Source organism: Dermacentor silvarum, chromosome 3 (assembly GCF_013339745.2).
Source record: "Dermacentor silvarum isolate Dsil-2018 chromosome 3, BIME_Dsil_1.4, whole genome shotgun sequence".
Lineage (NCBI taxonomy): Eukaryota > Metazoa > Arthropoda > Arachnida > Ixodida > Ixodidae > Dermacentor > Dermacentor silvarum.
This window is the reverse complement of record NC_051156.1, coordinates 229440613-229459475: the sequence shown is the minus strand read 5'-3', so window position 1 is coordinate 229459475 and position 18863 is coordinate 229440613. Positions and strand designations below refer to the sequence as shown.

Here is an 18863-nt window from a genome sequence, read left to right as displayed (position 1 = left end):
ATGAAATGCGTGTCATGTAGGTCATGAAACAGCCGGCGACTTCTCGGTGCTCTCATGGTCATTTCGTTAACTTGGTAGGCTCCCCGCAAACTGCTTCGCATAACATCGATTCCCCCAGGCGTGGGATCTGCCGGCTTTTTTTTATTTTCATGCGGGCGGACGGTTAGTCACCAATATTTTGCATTTTTCGCGGGCTTTCTTTATCAGGGAAAAAATTAACCGGGCAAAAAAGTACCTGCCTGAAAACGTACCAGTTTTAACGCGACAGCGTTAAGGGCCCCGTGTCGCAGGAAATCCGGCGTCGGCGTTGGTGTCGGCGCCCGCGCCGGCGTAAGCTTCGGCGTCTGGCGGAAATAATCATGCCGAACCATATCATCCCGAACCACCCCGACCGGGCGGGCCCTTCGAGTGGCGCAAGACGTTAGTGAACAAAAATTGAATTTCTCAAAGTAAAATTCGTGAGAAAAATTGTAATTACGACTTTACCACAACCTACAGACGTGATAACGTCGGATTGTAATTTGAATATATGAGAAAAGAGCCTGATAAGCAGCCAGGAATCTTTGAATGCTATCGCGTTCCACTCTTAAAAGCGAAGTTTAAGCGTACTCTTAAGTTTTTAAGTTTTTTTCTATTTTCTATAATTCGTCATTGATGACACACCATTCAGAGCAGTAATTAAGAAAGAGCTAATTCCAACTAATTGCTTAATTGAGTGACACCAACAAAAGAAATCGCTTGCGGTTGCGCTACTCGACTGGGAACGATATGCACTTGGTTGTCGTTGCGTAGAATGGTCCGTCTTTTTTAAAAACGCGATGCATGACAGCTGGGACAGCCTGTATTGGGGATGCTGTGTGGTATAGCAGGCCACATTGATGACTTCTACAGCACTAATGAGAGAGTAGCAGTCGTCGTAATAAAGCTTAATAGGAGGTATAGAATGAAGGTAGTACAAGCCTAAGCCCCAACCTCCAGTCACGATGATGAAGAAATGGAACAGTTTTATGAAGAGGATGAATTAGCCATGAGAAAGGTGCGAACTACGTATACTGTAGTCATGGGCAACTTCAATGCAAAAGTGGGGAAAAGCAGGTTGGTGAGCAAGCAATTGGCAACTACGGCATCGCCAGTCAGCCTCTAGAGTCTGTAAAAGAGTATATTTATCTAGGTCAATTACTCACAGGGGACCCTGATCATCAGAAAGAAATTTACAGAAGAATAAAATTGGGTTGAAGTGCATATGGCAGGCGTTACCAAATCCTGATTGGGAGCTTACCACTGTTGTTGAAAAGAAAGTGTACAATCATTGCATTCTACCGGTGCTAACATATGGGGCAGAAACTTGGAGATTAACAAAGAATCTCGAGAACAAGTTAAGGACCGCACAAAGAGCGATGGAAAAAAATGTTAGGACTAATGATAAGAAAGAGGAAGAGAGCGGTGTGGATCAGAGAGCAAACGAGCATAGCCGATATTCTAGTTGACATTAAGAGGGCAAAATGGAGCAGGCAGGCCATGTAATGCGTAGGATGATTAACCGGTGGACCATTAGAGTTACAGAATGGATAACAAGAGAAGGGAAGCGCAGTCGAGGACGGCGAAAAACTAGGTGGGGTGATGAGGAAATTTGCAGGCGCAAGTTGGAATCAGCTAGCGCAAGACAGGGGTAATTGGGGATCGCAGGGAGAGGCCATCGTGCTGGCTGCAGTGGACATAACTATAGGCTGATGATGATGATGATCATATGGTATACCATACGCGGAGAGTTTTCATTTGTCCGGGGAGGGTGGGGGCCTGTATGATCTTTTAACCTCCGCTCCATCTGTTTCTCTTTCTCTGTCTTCTATTATATATTGTAGCGAAGCGTTGGAACTCTGAAGTGGGTCGTCCGCTCCAGCGCCTTGAAGTGGGTCGTCCGCTCCAGTGCCTATAAGGGCAGATGCGCGAACACTGTCTACAAACACGTCTATTATGTTCGATGGTCGCTCTTGAGGGCTTTCACAGTTCGATAGCGTCGCAGCCCTTGCCTCGGGGGCTGCGACGACTAGTTTTCCCGATCCCGTGCGACCTGACGTGGCCGCATCGGCGACAATGAGCGACGTCGTGGAGACGGCGAACGGCGGGTAGAATGAGCTGGGCGGAACGTCGGTGACACAGGCGGCGGTGGTTCGTAATTAGGGCGGCTGGACTGGCTCATGACGGGTGATGCGACTCGAGGCGACTGCACGCGATGGCAAAAACGTGCAACATGGCCGGCGTAACCTCACGCAAAGCATATGGGACGGTTGTCGGAAATGCGCCAACGGTTTGCCGGAGAGGGTCCCACCCATGGTTCAGGACGCGATGGACGTAGCGGCTGCTGATATGGCTGCATGGTGGGCTGCAGACGGAGCCTAGTGACATCGGCGTACGTAGGCGGCACAAATGCTTCGAACGACTGAGGCCCAGGGACGGCTTCGGCGTAACGAAACGGAGCAGCCGCAGTGATTGGTTGGGCTGGCCTGGCGACAACTTGAGCGTAGCTAAGTGGCGCTGGTGCCGGAGGGCGCTGGTGATATTCGGGCATGACTTCGGCGATTTCCTGCTCAATCACTCGGCGGAGGGGAGGCGGGAGTGTGGTTGATGGCTGTTCCAAATGCTGCGGGTGAGCAAAGGGCAGCAGAGAGAGCTGGCGTGCGATTTCTTCGCGCACAAATGTCTTCATTTCTGCCAGCAAGGAGGTGTGGTCAGAAACGGTTGACAAGCCAGCGAGATCTGCGTCCCGTGCTGGCGGCCGATGGGTCAACGACCGCTGCCGGCGTAGCTCCTCATAACTCTGGCACAAATTTATTAGCTCTGCCACCGTGCCAGGATTTTTGGCGAGGAGCATGGTGAAGGCGTCGTCGTCGATGCCCTTCATGACATGTTTAATCTTATCCAACTCGGACATGGTCGCGTTTGTTTTCTTGTACAAGTCCAGAATGTCCTCTATGTAACTGGTGAAAGATTCCCCGGTCTGCTGAGCGCGTTCGCGCAAACGCTGTTCTGCTTGCAGCTTACGAACAGCAGGGTGGCCAAACACGTCGATAATGGCAGTCTTGAAAGCGGACCAGGTCGGGAAATCGGATTCGTGGTTGTGGTACCACAGACTTGCTACGCCCGCCAGGTAAAAGACCAAGTTGCTCAATTTGGCTGCCTCGTCCCATTTGTTGGGTACACTCACCCGCTCGTAGATAGCGAGCCAGTCCTCCACGTCGGTGCCATCCGCGCCAGTGAAGATAGGTGGGTCGCGTTGACGAGGGACACCGGGACAGGCGGGGGGTGCGGGAGCAGGCGTTTGCTGGGAGGCGTCTTGCGGCATGGTAGATGGTAGTGCACGGGATCGAAGCTCCAGGGGCATCGAAGGGGTGTCGGAGCGGTTGTGAGGGTACAATATATATATATATATATATATATATATATATATATATATATATTTGAGGACCTTCGTACGATAACTTTACTTTATGACGTATCGGCCGGTGTCTGGCCTGCGTCAGGAATCTTCCATTGTCAGACGTTTTTTTTACGTATGTCCTCTGCTAAGTGACTATCTAGAAAAAAAAACATTCTATGGATTGGACACATATATGGACACTCCAAGCGGATTTCTTTCGGCGTCGTTGCCATCGCCGCGAGGTTCTGCATAAAGTCCAAGGGCGATAAAATCGTGGCCGCGCGCCGTATGCTCTATGTGCGAGTGAAACCGCCCGAGGGACGCGCGCTTCCAGGGAGAGTGAACACGCGGCGGAGAGCAAATGCGATGTTTTAGCCGCAACGCCGTGGTGGGAAGGGAAGGAGGGAGGGGGGGGGGGGGGGGCGCAGTCTGCGCAGTCCACTCATCAAGGCGACGATTATTTCGTTGGCTTTATCGACGTGACGTAGTCTGACGCGGTGGATCAGCGTTCTCTCACGGGACCTGGCATTACCGAGCAGTCTGCGCCTGGTGCCACCCATACAAGCATATATAAGGACGCCACAAGTACCTCGTCTACATTGGGCAAGCAGCAGTTGCGGCTGGGCGACGTACTTCTAAATACTACGCATTCTTTGTGCAGGTTTGGGGCGTTCCGTTTGCTTTTATATTACTGCTTGACTTTATAGCCGCAGCTGCTGCCCCTGCGTTGTTCTCGTAATTAACATGGCGGACACTTGCATTTCTTGTCATGAATCTGTGGGGGACACGACATATTTGTCATGCTCAGAGTGCAAACACAGGTATCATCTAGGGGCGTGTTCAGGGGTCACAGAAGCAGCATATAAAAAGAAATCTGCAGCAGCGAAGAACTCGTGGAACTGTGCAACGTGTAAAACGTCAAAAGCTAGATGCGGTCAGAACACCGAACTTGAAAATGTGGAACCCGGAATGAACCTTGCGAAAGAAATAGGCGAAATTCAGAGAAAATTGTCTTTACTACTTACAATGAAATCACAAGTTGATGCTCTGGAAGGCGTTGCCGCCACTGTGTGCGACATTGAAAGATCAGTACAGGAAATGTCAAGCAAGTATGATGAAGTGCTTGCCGAAATGAAGCAACAGAATGCTGATATAAGCAGTCTAAGAAAGCGGATGGAAAAACTCGAAGCGCAGACAAATGAACAAGAGGTAGAAATGCTTAAGCAAGAAGTTAATAACCTCGATCAATATAGCAGACGTGTTAATCTAGAAATCCATGGACTTGCCGAACAAACTAACGAGAAAGTGATAGAAAAGCTGAATCTTTTGGCTGATGACCTGGAGCTTCCAAGGCTATCTGAGAAAGATATTGAAGCCGCACACCGGCTTCGCCCAAGAGCAGGCGCACTCGGGACCGATAAGCCATCGCCTATCATAGCGCGCTTTTCATCCCGCTGTACTCGTGACGCTTGGCTTGCAAAAAGAGGTGAACTAAGAAGAAAGCAGTCAAAGGTTTTTATCAACGAAAACTTGACTGCTCCGAATAAACGCTTGTTCTGGCAGATGAAAACAAAGGCAAGAGAAATGGAATACCAGTTCGCCTGGGTCAAGGATGGCAAATTCTTTGTCCGACGCAGTCAACGCGATAGAGTACTGAGGATTAAGACAACAAGTGACCTAGACCAAATAAGATAGCACCAGGATTTTCAGTAATTTTCTACCGCCATATGAGCATATGGCTGCGCATGATAAAACATGTAGTTACCATGATGCTGCTTCATTTAGGCGTCTTAATGCCTTACGTGGCACCAAGCAATTTTCTTTGCTGCACCTTAACGCACGAAGCTTAAGAAACAAGCATGATTCTGTTAACCTTTTTTTAGACAACTTAGGTCATCAATTCGACGTCCTGACATTCACCGAAACCTGGTTTTCCAGTGATTGCTCTGTTGTAAACTTTTTAGGGTATAACTGCATTTCAGTGTCGCGATCTAACAAAAGAGGAGGGGGCGTTGCCATATATATCAAAAGTAGCTTCAATTATGAAGTGATCTCAGAATACTCATTAGCAGATGTTGACTACGAATGCCTGCTTGTGAAGTGCCTCAACACGATGTTGGTAGTTCTTTATAGACCCCCAAATGGTGCTATAACCCCATTTATTGAATTTTTGGAGCGTATTTTAGAATACTGTTTATGCATTGGTCTGCCGATCATAGTTAGTGGTGATTTTAATATTAACCTGCTTTCGGTGGAGCCATCTGTTCAAAAGCTACTTGATGTTTTTGTTTCTTTCGGCTGTCGAAGTATTATTGACATACCAACAAGAATAACAAGTATGTCTGCAACATTAATAGACCTATGTTTTTCAAACTATGAAATTGAGCAAACTGATGTCGGAGTGCTCATATCAGACATAAGTGATCACATGCCGTTCTTTCTCTTTTTTACACCCTACATGACCCAACGCAAACAGCGTGCAGAACACGAACCTATTCTGCTTAGAAGGATATCTGCAGAAAAGATTGATTTTTTTAGGCAGTTGGTTGAAGAAACTAGCTGGGACACTTTAATGCAGATACACGATCCTACCGTTTGCTACGACTTATTTCTTAAAACATTTAAAGAACTATATGATACTGCATTTCCCATAGAACAGCTGAAGAAACATAAAAAATCCAGAAAACCATGGATTGATACCACTTTACTAAAGAGAATAAAAACACGTGATAAATTATTTGCAACATTTATACAAACAAAGAACCTTAACCAACTAGCTGAGTACAAAAAAATGAGAAATAAATTAACATCCGATATTAAACGCGCACGTAACTTGTATTACGAGAATAAGTTTAATAGTATTTCTAATGATCCTAGGAAAGTATGGAATTGCGTAAATGAACTACGGAACAAGAAAGAGAGAGAATCAATATCAGAAATATTAATTGAGGGCATACCATACTCAGGCGTTTCCCTGGCAAACAAATTCAATGAATATTTCCTAAAGGCAGGTCTCTGTACCCCTTTGCCGACCAATGGTATTAGCTGCACATCCTACATTAACAGTTCAGACGCATCTATTTTTATGTCACCTACTACAACACAAGAGATATGTGGCCTATTAAAAAAACTAAAAAATAATAGTGCTTGTGGTGTAGACGAAATCAAGGCAGCGCCTCTTAAAGCAGTCGCCCATGTTATCTGTACACCTCTGTCACACATATGCAATCTTATATTGAGCTCCGGAATTTTCCCTAACCAACTTAAGATCGCGAGAGTAACAGTCATTTTCAAAGGAGGAGATAAAAACGATCTTGGTAATTACAGACCAATTTCTGTTTTACCTATGTTTTCTAAGGTTATAGAAGAAACAATAAACTCACGACTTACTCATTTCTTGCAGCAAAAGAACACTATCGTAAAAAATCAATACGGTTTTCAAAAGAAAAAATCCACAGAAATGGCGTTACTCGATATTAAAGATAAAATAATTGACAATATGGAAAAAAAGCTACTTACTGTAGGGTTGTTCCTTGACTTTAAAAAAGCCTTCGATTCTGTCAAACACGAAATTTTACTGCTCAAACTATACAGATACGGTATTAGAGGAGTAGCTTTAAACATCTTGAAAAGTTACTTCGAAAACCGTCTACAATACACCAAAATTGGAAGTGCGAAATCTCACTTCGGTGAAATTATATGCGGAGTGCCGCAAGGTTCAATCCTTGGTCCTCTATTATTTATCATATACATTAACGACTTAGTAAACATACCGCTAACACCCGACATTATTTTGTACGCTGACGACACCAATGTATTTTTCTCTGGGCCAGATATTGATGTCCTTAAGTCACAGGCCAATCTGTGGTTAGAAAGTCTGTCTGCCTGGCTAAGGGCAAATAGGCTAAACTTAAACGCTAAAAAAACTAAGTACATTATATTTAGACCCCGTAATAAAACATATACAAGCGAAAAGATTATTAGCTTTCAGGGACAGCCTATTGACCGCGTTACGTCGCACAAATTCCTCGGTGTATTCTTTCACGAAAACTTAGACTGGTCTATTCATATCAACTACCTACGAAAAAGCATCGCCCGAGCAGTTGGCATACTATGCACGTTACGTCACTTATTACCAGTATGGCTAAAAAGACAAATTTACTACACAACAATACATTCGCACCTTCACTACTGCCTTCTTATCTGGGGGACAACGACAAAAACGAACCTCAGCTACTTATATTTATTGCAAAAAAGAGCTCTACGTTTAATTGAACTGCTTCCCTTTCGTTCACATACAGCTCTACTCTTCAAAAAGCATGAACTCCTAATAATTAATAACATCCGATATAAAAAATTAGCGACGGTTGTGTACCACGAAGTTAAATCCAACCCAACTGGATTTTTTAAGACATTTCTCGAAAAAGATCACAGTCACAATTTAAGACACATCATCTACAAGAAAGATACGCTTCGTACCAACTACGGTGCACAAAAATTAACATACCAAATTCCTGACTTCCTTAACGACCACCCCACCGCAATGACACTAATTGATGAAAGCTCTTCCATTCATGTCTTTAAAAAGAAGATGCGTGCCTACCTTCTAAAAATCCAAAGATAACTTCACACCACTTTCAATTTCTTCTTATATTATGTAACTTGCATATGCTACGCTTGTTTGATTTCTCTTTTTAAGCTCTGTATAAGATACTCATTTTTCTTCCGGGTTAATCACCTCAATATGTATATCTTGTATCTAATGGCATGACTTAGTTAAAAATCGCGACGTGTTTTGTTTTCCAGCCCATGTTCACCTACTATGTATGACTGATTATTCATGTGTGTAAGCGGGTGATCGGCGCTCTGTCAGGCTTTCTGAGCCTTTACGCCGATCCCCTAGGCAACTATGTAGACTGGTTGTCTGAAATAAAAACATTTCAACATTTCAACAACGTTGTGCTGCGGCACCAACTGCGTATCTTGCCACTGGGCGCAAGGGGAACTGGAGACTCAATCTCGCACGCGAAAGGAGGAAAGCGGGAAGGCAGCGCGAGAGGAAGGGGTTGCAGCTTCAACTCTGCCAGCAACTGCGTACTTGTACTTTGCCCGGTTGCGGGCGGTCACACGCACCGTATCTTGAAAGCGATCTGCACACGGCTACTACCTTTGTATGCGCTGTGCTTTCGCCACTCAGTTTCCGTTGAAGCGATTGACCACACGAACCTTCGCTTGCTGCTGCTGCAGCGCTTGCTCACACCAGCGTTTTTACAGTGGTTTTTCGCGGTCATCGAGTGTGATCTATTCATGTTTGCTTGCCGCGCTGACACCATGCTTGTTAATTGACTTAGTAATTGCGAATGTGCCAAGCACAGTACACACACATTAACACCACGACCCTGTCGTCGAGGTTGCGTGAGGCTCTGCGGAGCTCCGCCCTCGACGACCAAACCTGGGCGACCCAGCACGCCCGTGCGGCGGCGGCGAGGCAAGCCCTCGACGTCCCCTCATGGGAGGCTTAGGCCCGGCCATCTTAAAGTGCTGGTTCCGCAATACAAGTTTATTCCTCCTCCTCCAAGTTTATACAGTTGATAAAGCTACTATCCTTACTCCGTATAGCTCTCTACTAATTTGATATCGCAATTGATGCTTCGCCTCTCGGGCGAAACTGCGACTTTCTTTATTTATTAGCATCATTCCACCAAATATTTAATCGTGATAATATCTTGTGTCGATTTCAGCGCAAGACCTGCGAATGCATAAAACACTACATCTCAAACTACATAATTGTTTGAAATATGCTGAGAAGCCTGAGAGATCAAAATTTACCATAAAAACGTTTACTGGAAAAAAGAAGAAAATGTCTTCTCTAATAAGAGCGCCGCAGGACCCAATGAACTCTCAATACAGCTAATCAAAAACCTCGGTCCAAAAAGCAAGGCACAGCTGACTAATGCAATTGAACAAGTGATTAAAACGAAAGAAAATTCCAGTTGGGTGGCGCGAAAGCAAGATGAACCTATATTTATTGCTGGTGATCTACCCAATCTTCTCTGTGCATAGTATGTTGTCTTGTTTGGTGTTCAGATTTGCCGTACCTGTCCAAAGTGCGGCACGAAACGATAGCTACCTTTTGCATCCCTTTGTGAGCATTTCTCAAAATGTCTGACTAAAAAATGAAATGTCATGTGATTTTTCTTTTGGACAGAGCTGGTGCCACACCAGACGTCGCATTTACGAATCGTACTACATCGAGGATGCCAATCAGCCGCCACCCGAACTCAGGTGAGAGGCCCAGCTGCATTCAAGTGCAACCGGTTTGGAAGCAATTTATTACATGTGACAGAAAGGATATGTTTAGGCGCTCCCTGCTTTTACACAGATATACAAAAAACGGTGAATTAAGAACATGATAGTTTAAGAGTGGACACCTTCTCTTTCGTATTTGCCCGAGCGTCGTGTGCAAGTTGCGAGAGAGACATCTGGGAACTTTCGCTTCTGGGAATCTGCGTTTCCATAGGCACTATACCGTACCACGGAGGAGAACGCGCTTTGCTCCGTTTGTCCCTAACCGAGCTGCACTAGGCGACCACGGAACATGCTCTCTCTCAGGTTTCGTGGCGGTCATTCATTTTTCGCTTCTCTTCGGGAGCAAGATGCTTCCGCGCAAGATGCTGTTATTATTGCGATAGCAATTATATGGACACTTCAACCGGATTTCTGCCGTCGGCGTCGCCGTCGCCGTGAGGTTCCCTATAGATAAAATCTTCGCCGCGCGCCGTATGCCCGAGCGGAAGCGTGCGGGGACGCGCGCTATCACGGAGAGCGAACGCACTCAATCTCCCATGCGCAAGCAAGGAAGCGGGAAGCCAGCGCCGGAAGGAGCGGGGGGGGGGGGGGGGGGGGCACTCGTCGCTCGCCCGCACCATCTCTTATCTCCACACGGCTCTTACATTTGTATGCGCTGCGCATTCGCCGCTCAGTTTCCGTTGACGCGATAGACCGCACGTACCTCGCCCGCTGCGGCGTATGCGCTTGCTGCCAGCGTTTTGACAGTCGTTGTCTGCAGTCATTGAGTGTGTTCTATTCATGTTCGTTTGTTCGCGCTCACACCACGCTTGTTCATTCAGTTAGTAATAGTAGGGCCACATTTTACAATGCACGCTACACATGCAATGCTGCCCGGATCGGCAGTGCAGCGCTACAGGTGTGTCCCTTCGCACGCGCTGCCCACGAGAAGCGCTTCTCATCAACACCACCATTTCACACGCGCCTTCTCGTGGTCATCGAGTCTCTCTTCATGTCGGTCTACTTACGCCGCAGCACACCTGCTTACTTAATCAGCTCATGTTTACTACAATTCATTTTGCCACCAAAGGCGCTCACCTTACTTCGTATGACACTGCTGTGTTGCTATCGCATTCATTGCTTCGCCCTTAGGGCGAAACTGTGACATTTTTTTCGATAGCGATTACATGGACACTCCAGGCGCAATTTTGCCGTCGGCGTGGGCGTGGCCTTCGCCGTGATGTTCCGTTTGTAGTCCAAGGGCGATAAAACTAGTATCCTTACTTCGTATAGTTGTCTACCTATTTGCTATCGCAATTGTTACGATTCCCTTATAACTGCGATGCCCGGACCACGTGTAGTGAACTCCGCTTCACTGTGAGCGGCCATGCTCGGACCACGTGCAAACGCATGGTAATCGGCGTGCCTAACGATCTCGCTTGTCAACATAAATAGACGTGTCTGTCGCGAGGGTCAGAGACGAAACCTGTCGTGCCGCCCTGCGACCCTTCCTCCCCCGCTGAGGACGTTCACCCCGCTACGGTCACCCACCATCTCTACTTCGTCTGGTTTGCCCCATGTCCTGCAGTGGGGGAGAGGGGGATAGTGCCCGGATGGTGGAGGGTACTAGAAAGCCAGGCAGCAGCCACGTGAACTTTGCCCTAGCGTGCAGGTGAATGCACGCTGAACTTTTCTTGTATGTTTTCTTTGGAGCACACCGCTCACCCGTAGCCATGTATTAAACTTCTGTTACTTATTTTTACGTCGCCTCGTCTTGTCTGCCGGACCCTCTCCAATGGTCAACCTGGTTCGAGCTCCAAGCAGACGCTGTTGAAGGTTCCCCAAACCCCGGCCCGTAAGACAAATCGATGCTTCGCCTTTCGGGCGAAACTGCTACTTTTATTGCGATAACAATTATATGGACACCCCAAGCGGATTTCTGCCGTCGTCGTCGCCGTGAGGTGATCTATAGAGTCCAGCGGCGATGAAAGCGTCGCCGCGCGCCTTATGCTGTATGTGCGAGTTAAAGCGCGCGAGGGACGCGTGCTTTCACGGGGAGCGAACGCACGGCGGAGAGCAAACGCGACTTCTTCCGTCGCGCGAAGGGCCGTGGGGGGACGGGAGGGAGGGAGGGAGGGAGGGGAGGCGAAGTTTAGCGGCGGCACCAAATGGTTATCTTGCGAACGTTGCGAGGCGAGAAGGTCGCAAAGACTACCGACGCTGCTCGACGAGTGTCCCGTTCTGATCTTGTCGAAAACCTCCGAGCCGCCCCCAGAGGCACCGGCAACAGTCACCAACGCCGCGCGAGTTCCGTCAACGCCTCCTTTGGTTCGGTGCGAACAGAAGCAAAACGCCGATGGCACCGACAGTTATGCGCGTTGCTGGTGCTGCTGCATGTCCAAGTTTATACAGCTGATAAAACTACTATCCTTACTCCGTATCATGATGATGATGATGATGATGATACGGATACGGATGGATGGATAGTATGAGCATCCCCTTTGAAACGGGGTGGTGGGTTGCGCCACCAAGCTCTTGTTATTATTTTGCCTAATGTCCTACTTTCATTTTTGAGAAACACACAAATACGAAGAATTCCAGGCATCAACCTTTTTGAACCATTACTGGGAACTCTGTTCCTGTATGTCTCCGTTGTTTGTGGTCTCCCTACTTTTCTACCACCAAACCTCCAACCGCCTCTTACTAATCTCTACAGCTGACATGTTTACTTTGCCCGTGCTATCCCTGAACCCAAGGACTTCAAGGAGGTCAGAGGAGCCTATACTTGCAGCTGGGTAGATTTCTTCACATTCCAATAAAACATGCTCCACCATTTCTCTAGCTTTACCACAGCAAGCACATGCGGTGCCGTCCCAATTGATTATTTCGCTTTATAACTGCGCGTTCTAAGGCATACTGATCTCGCTTCGAAAAGTAAGGAGCTTCCCTTTGAGTTATCATAAATTGTTTCTTTCCTGATTTCCCTTTTTCCTTTGAGGTAGTTAGTCATAGCAGGTTTCTTTTTCCATTGCCGCCACCCATAACCTTGTCTCAGCCTCTCTCACTTTGCGTTTGACGTTCTTTGTTGCCATGTTGCTGGCCATACCGGTCGCATATTTGCTGGTAAGCTTCCTAGTTCTTTTCCTCCACTGTGAGTCAATGTTTTGCCTGTACAAATACCTGAATACTCTTGCACCTCATCTACTTTCTTCCATTTCCCTCAGTCGTGCAGTAGGTGCAGGCGGAGGTGTAAGCATAGCTCCGCCTGCCGTCGCCGCAGTGAATTCGCGTTCCACTGCAGCACTCGAGGGCGTCGGCTGTTCCCTCGGCCACTAGCCATGGTGGTTCTTGTCTCTCTGCAGTCCTCCAGCCTGGAGGCAGAGGGTTTTCAGCAGGCTGTCCACTGGGAGGAGCTCACCCACTGCTCGGAGAGTGAGCTGCACGGAGGTGATGATGGCGTCCCTCGGGTCAGCGGCAGGAGTCGCCAAGGGCTCTGCTGCATTGGCTGGTGGTCGAGCAGCAGGGGTGGTAGGCTGCTTAGAGGGGGCCCCGGTGGACTGGAGTGCCGGGGGGGGGGGGGGTGAGGTTGGTCTCCGGGGGCCAGCAGCAACTTGAGCATAGGTGCTGGCAGGCTTGGTTGCAGGGGTGCCCTCTCGTGCCATCGTCCGGATTGCGTGCCTGGACAGTGGGACTGAGGAAGTCGCCAAAATGGTGGCCACCCTGCGTTCCTCCTGCCATCTGGGGCAGGCAGGAGTACAGGCAGGATGGTTGCCTCCACAATTGGTGCAGCAGGCCTGGTTGCTGCAGACTTCTGTAGCCGGGTGTGTGCGGCTGCAGTTCTTGCAGCTGTTGGGCCATTTACATGTGGCTGTCACGTGGCCGAGGCGTCCACACTGCTGGCACTGGAGCGGACGGGGGCGGGCCGGGCGCACTGCAAAGCGGAGCTTGAAAATGCTGACGCTTTTAGGAGGCAGCGGGCCGGCGAACCGGAGGACTACCGTGCTCTCCCGTCGGGTGGCAGCAAGGACGGGAATGCTGCTCTGGATGCCCTCCAGTAGCTCAGTCTCGCTGTGCGTTCCATCGACTCCGTCAACGAACCCTGTGCTCCGCGTGCGATCCGCGGGTAACCGGGCCGCAACAGGGATGCCACGGAGTTCAGTGGTGGTCAGCAGCACATCGAGGCAGCTCTGCATCGCTGCGTCCGCGGCAACCACATTCCTTTTCGCGTTTACGCGCACCGCAGTCACTCCCTGGTGATATAATCTCGACCGGGTGAGGTGGGTCGTCACCACAGGAATCAGGAGACGACCATGAAGGCGGGCATCGTGATGATGAAAAATATAAAAGATTGTATTCACTTCATTGGTACATGGTTTTGACTCTATCCGAGTCTCGAGCGGTTCTGATTAACACGGGGGCCAGGACGGCCTTAAATCCCCTCGTGGTGGCCGGCATTTCCTTCGGGGAAGTCCTCTCTCCGGTGGTCAAGTTGACGACCTCCTCGCCCTCGGGTCCTCCTTCTTGGTAGCTCGCCGTTTTCGTCTGCTCCGTAGAGGTGAGAGCTCTCTCGGGGCTGAAGGGGATTATCTCGTCACGGGAAAAGCGCTGGGCTTGCTTCCCACATTGGAGAGATACAGATTCCAGGCATAACCTGCCGATGACTCCTTCGGGGAACTTGTGGAAGTGTCAGACCTCTGTCGGGCGGTCAAGTTGACGACCTCCTCTCCCTCGGGTCCTCCTTCTTGGTAGCTCGCCGTTTTCGTCTGCTCCGTAGAGGTGAGACGCTTCCTCGAGGATGTGAGAGGTTTATCTCGTCACGGGAAAGGCGCTCGGGCTTCTTTCCCACATTTGACAGGTGCAGTCCCAAGCCGATCATAACAGCCCGTCCACCGCCACAGGAGGTCTCGAAGGGGTTGCAGCATCCAAGCACCTCGAAGAGACCGTAGACCCCGTGCCTCTGCTTCGTTTCGCCGTTTGTTCCAAGGCAGGCCAGGTGACACCCTCTGGAAATAGACCACGCCAAGCCCAAGGCACAACAAACCGAGAGCACCCAACTGACCATGAGAACTGCCAGGTTCACACATTCTTCACACAATACCTTATCAGAATTAAACGTACAGCCCTCGTTCGAGCTTCCCGAAAATTAACAAAAGGAAAAAACTAGACTTAAGTGCATATTTCAATTAACCTAATACCTAACGTTCTTGTTTCTTCTGCCCGGGAAAGCCACATTTATTGAGAGACTGAGAGTGCATTGAAAATGATCAGACGGATAAATGCTGCGCAGTGAGTTAGTTACTCGTTGGGTCAATAGTATCTGCCAGTACCAGCGCTTCTAAGGCAAAATGTACTGCGCTCTGATGACCGCTTGAACTCCTAATTAAGCTGATTCATAAAGTGGAATTTAAAGCCAGAAAACCAAAATCCATACTCTATCTGCAATGGTAGCCGATAAACGCACCTACCCTGTAAGCATTGAATTACCCAAAATGGTTTGTTTCTACAAACCTCCAATGTCAATGCCTATCTACAAAAACAGCGCGTTCACGAGCCACCACCGTCGCAAAACCTGCTTCGCAGTTTTATTCGCGTAACTGGCGCGCATAACAATCATCACAACGAATCACCGAGATTAGCGCGGAACCTTTGAAATTAAAAGAAATAAGGTCTTAATAACTAACAAATGAAAAAAAAAATGCAACGTGCTCTATTTACAAACGGGAACCTTATGGAGGCGCCCAATTCGAGAATTACTACCTCCTAATGCGCACTCGATTAGGTCGCAATCTGAAAGTTATTGGGCCTCGCCATGGGCAATAAAGGGTGCCAGACATACACTGCCCCCTCCCGTCACCTGTCAATTCGTGTGGCCGCGGCTTTCTTTCGCGTCTCAGAGAGGGAGGCCGTAAACGAGAGGAGAATCGCCATTCTTCCTTTGTGCGCGCTCTCGCGGCGCATTCCCCCTCATTGACTGTTTGACTGGCCCTGTGCGTGCGCGCGTACCTCAGCCAGGTTGCCCCTTTCCGCCGCAGTCCTACTCGCGGAGACGCGCCCTTTTCTGATGTCATCCGACGTCTCCGTTTTCTCAACCACCATAACCAGCCCTTTGACGTTCTGCATGATGGCCTGTTCCCTTTGCTTACGGGCTGCGGTGTGGTGTCTTTCTCGAATTTGCGCTGCGCTAAATACTTCGCTCGTTTGCGCCGTCTGAAAAATTTTTGCATTGCCAGGCGGCCACTGAATGCGCCTCTGCAATCCCCGATCGTCCGGTTCCTGCCCTGTTTAGCCGCCATGTCAGTCTCCTCTCCTTTGGACGATTCCGGACCGTCGTTCAAATGCGTAGGTACAAGGGAGTTTTTCATTGCCTCCTTGACCTTTTTAGGGCTGCTGAAACAAGCCTTGTCTCCGCAAGGAACGGCCTCCGGAAGAGCCACTGTTTCCACTTTCGTGGCGCAATCGTTCTCTTCTACCGCGATTTTCTGAGCCGTGTTACGCGGGAGAGCTTGGACCGTAGGGTCGCCAAAACTCAGACCCTTCTTCTTTAACAGCATCTCCGAGCGATTTGAAAATAAGTAGGGGTATTGCTTGGACAGATTTTGTGATACTGCGGCTTCAGTCAGCAATACTCCGAATGGCCCCTCGATCTTTACGCTAGCTATGGGCAAACAAACACTATTTTCCTCAACTACCTGCCGGATCCATGCACATTCCCCGGTGAAATCCTCAGGTTTCACATACGCGGGGTGGACAATGTCCATTGTCGCAGCTGAGTCCCTAAGTACCCTACATGGCGTTCCATTCACTCTGAGGTCGCGAATGTAGGGTTCTAAGAGCGCCAAGTTGTCGCCGTCATTCATGAAAGAAAAAACAATTCTAGGCTTTCTACAGCCGATCGCAAGGTGTCCAGGCTCCTGGCAACGGAAACAGACGACCGGTTTTCTAGCCTCAAACGCCTTTTTTGTTTTTCTTTCGTCTTTCATTGTGGTTTCATTCTCTCCGGAATTATCTGTCGGCACGTCTTTGGTCCCACTTTCAGCTTTCTCTTTGTGAAAGGGGCGCTTGTTTTCCTCTTTGCCGAATTTAGTCAACGGCCTGACGCGCGTTTTCTCGGATTCGCGACGTGCGGCGAATTCATCTGCTAGCACTGCAGCACGTTCTAAGTCCTTTTCGCCCGACCTATCTTGAATCCACAGGCGCATCTCTTCGCTCAAGGACCCATAGAATTGCTCCATGCAGATTAGCTCAACAACCTTGTCGTGACAACCGAACGCGTCTTTTCCTTTTAGCCACTCAATTAAATTGACTTTCAGTTTATAAATGAAATCCTGAAAAGACTCGCCCGGTGTCCTAACTGCCTCCCGAAAACGGCGGCGGAAAGCCTCCGCTGAGAACCGATATTTTCTTAGCAGCGCAGCTTTTACTTTCTGATAATCCTCTGACTCGTCCTTCGTTAGCCTTGCAATTATTTCGGTTGCTTCGCCAGGAAGAACGGTCAGAATCTGTTGCGGCCAACTCTAGTGCAAACCCGTTTCTCTCGCAGGTTCGTTCAAAAATAACGAGAAACAATCCCATGTCATCGTTAACCTTGTACGACTGCATGAGATCCCTTATTTTCACTCTTGATTCACCTGAATGTCTTTAATCTATTGAGAGGTTATTTGCTGATTGCCTGGCCAGATCCCGCTGCACGTCTAGTTCTTTTAGCTTTAGTTCGTGAGCTCTCTGTTCCTCGCGTTCCTTTCTCTCTGCAGCTCTCTGTTCCTCGCGTTCCTTTCTTTCTGCAGCTTCCCTTTGTTCAGCTTTCTCAGCTCTTTGCCTTTCCTCTGCAGCGCTTTGCTCAGCTTTCTCAGCTCGTTTCTCTATTTCTTCCCATGCTTCTGAAATTTCGTCCTCAAGAGCCCCGCACTTCTCAATCGCCTCAATAAGCTGCGGCTTTCTCTGACTTTTCCCGACCTCAATTCCCAGCTCTTCACAAAGTAATAACAACTCTGGCTTTTTCCGTTTGCCCAAATCCATGGTCAATCCCGAACGAGGACTTTCTTACTCTACTGTGACGTGAGGAAGCTTTCAACAGGAGCCTGCACGTACAGAAACTAATTCACCGTTTTAGAAAACACACAAGCTAAAACCTGGCAAATTCTCAAAGAAAGTCAAGCGCTCACCATTCTGCTGAAGCCAGGACGAAGGGTGGAGTATCCCATTGCTGCCAACCAGCTGATATAATCTCGACCGGGTGAGGTGGGTCGTCACCACAGGAATCAGGAGACGACGATGAAGGCGGGCATCGTGATGATGAAAAATATAAAAGATTGTATTCACTTCATTGGTACATGGTTTTGACTCTATCCGAGTCTCGAGCGGTTCTGATTAACACGGGGGCCAGGACGGCCTTAAATCCCCTCGTGGTGGCTGGCATTTCCTTCGGGGAAGTCCTCTCTCCGGTGGTCAAGTTGACGACCTCCTCGCCCTCGGGTCCTCCTTCTTGGTAGCTCGCCGTTTTCGTCTGCTCCGTAGAGGTGAGAGCTCTCTCGGGGCTGAAGGGGATTATCTCGTCACGGGAAAAGCGCTGGGGCTTGCTTCCCACATTGGAGAGATACAGATTCCAGGCATAACCTGCCGATGACTCCTTCGGGGAACTTGTGGAAGTGTCAGACCTCTGTCGGGCGGTCAAGTTGACGACCTCCTCTCCCTCGGGTCCTCCTTCTTGGTAGCTCGCCGTTTTCGTCTGCTCCGTAGAGGTGAGACGCTTCCTCGAGGATGTAAGAGGTTTATCTCGTCACGGGAAAGGCGCTCGGGCTTCTTTCCCACATTTGACAGGTGCAGTCCCAAGCCGATCATAACACTGGAGAGACGATAGTGCACTAGCCAGTGCAAGGCGCGATTCCTTCGCGAAGGAGCCGCCCTTCTCGGAGGGCCGGAACAAGAGCGTTCCTGCCACGGCAGGATCTGAGGCCAGGGCCATGGTGGCTCTGGTGCGACGGCGGGAGGTGTACGACATCACCAAGCTGCAGTCATCAGCAACCTCAGGGGCGCTGCCAGCAGGCTCGTGGGCCCTCGCCCGGCTGGTCATGGCCTCAGGCGTCGGCTGTCTGTGGTCATCCTGCCCAGCTGGGGGGGGGGGGGGGGGGTTGCTGGTGTAGACGTTGAGGCGTCCTGC

General features: G+C 49.1%; 1 protein-coding gene across 1 annotated transcript in view; it reads left to right on the top strand.

Moving 5' to 3' along the window:
* LOC119445253 (uncharacterized) overlaps positions 1–18863 on the top strand; it is a 148875-nt gene that overhangs the window by 113555 nt on the left and 16457 nt on the right. The window contains exon 7 of the mRNA XM_049664964.1: positions 9627–9703. Within this exon, the coding sequence (XP_049520921.1) occupies positions 9627–9703 (77 nt within the window). The remainder of the gene's footprint in view (positions 1–9626; positions 9704–18863) is intronic.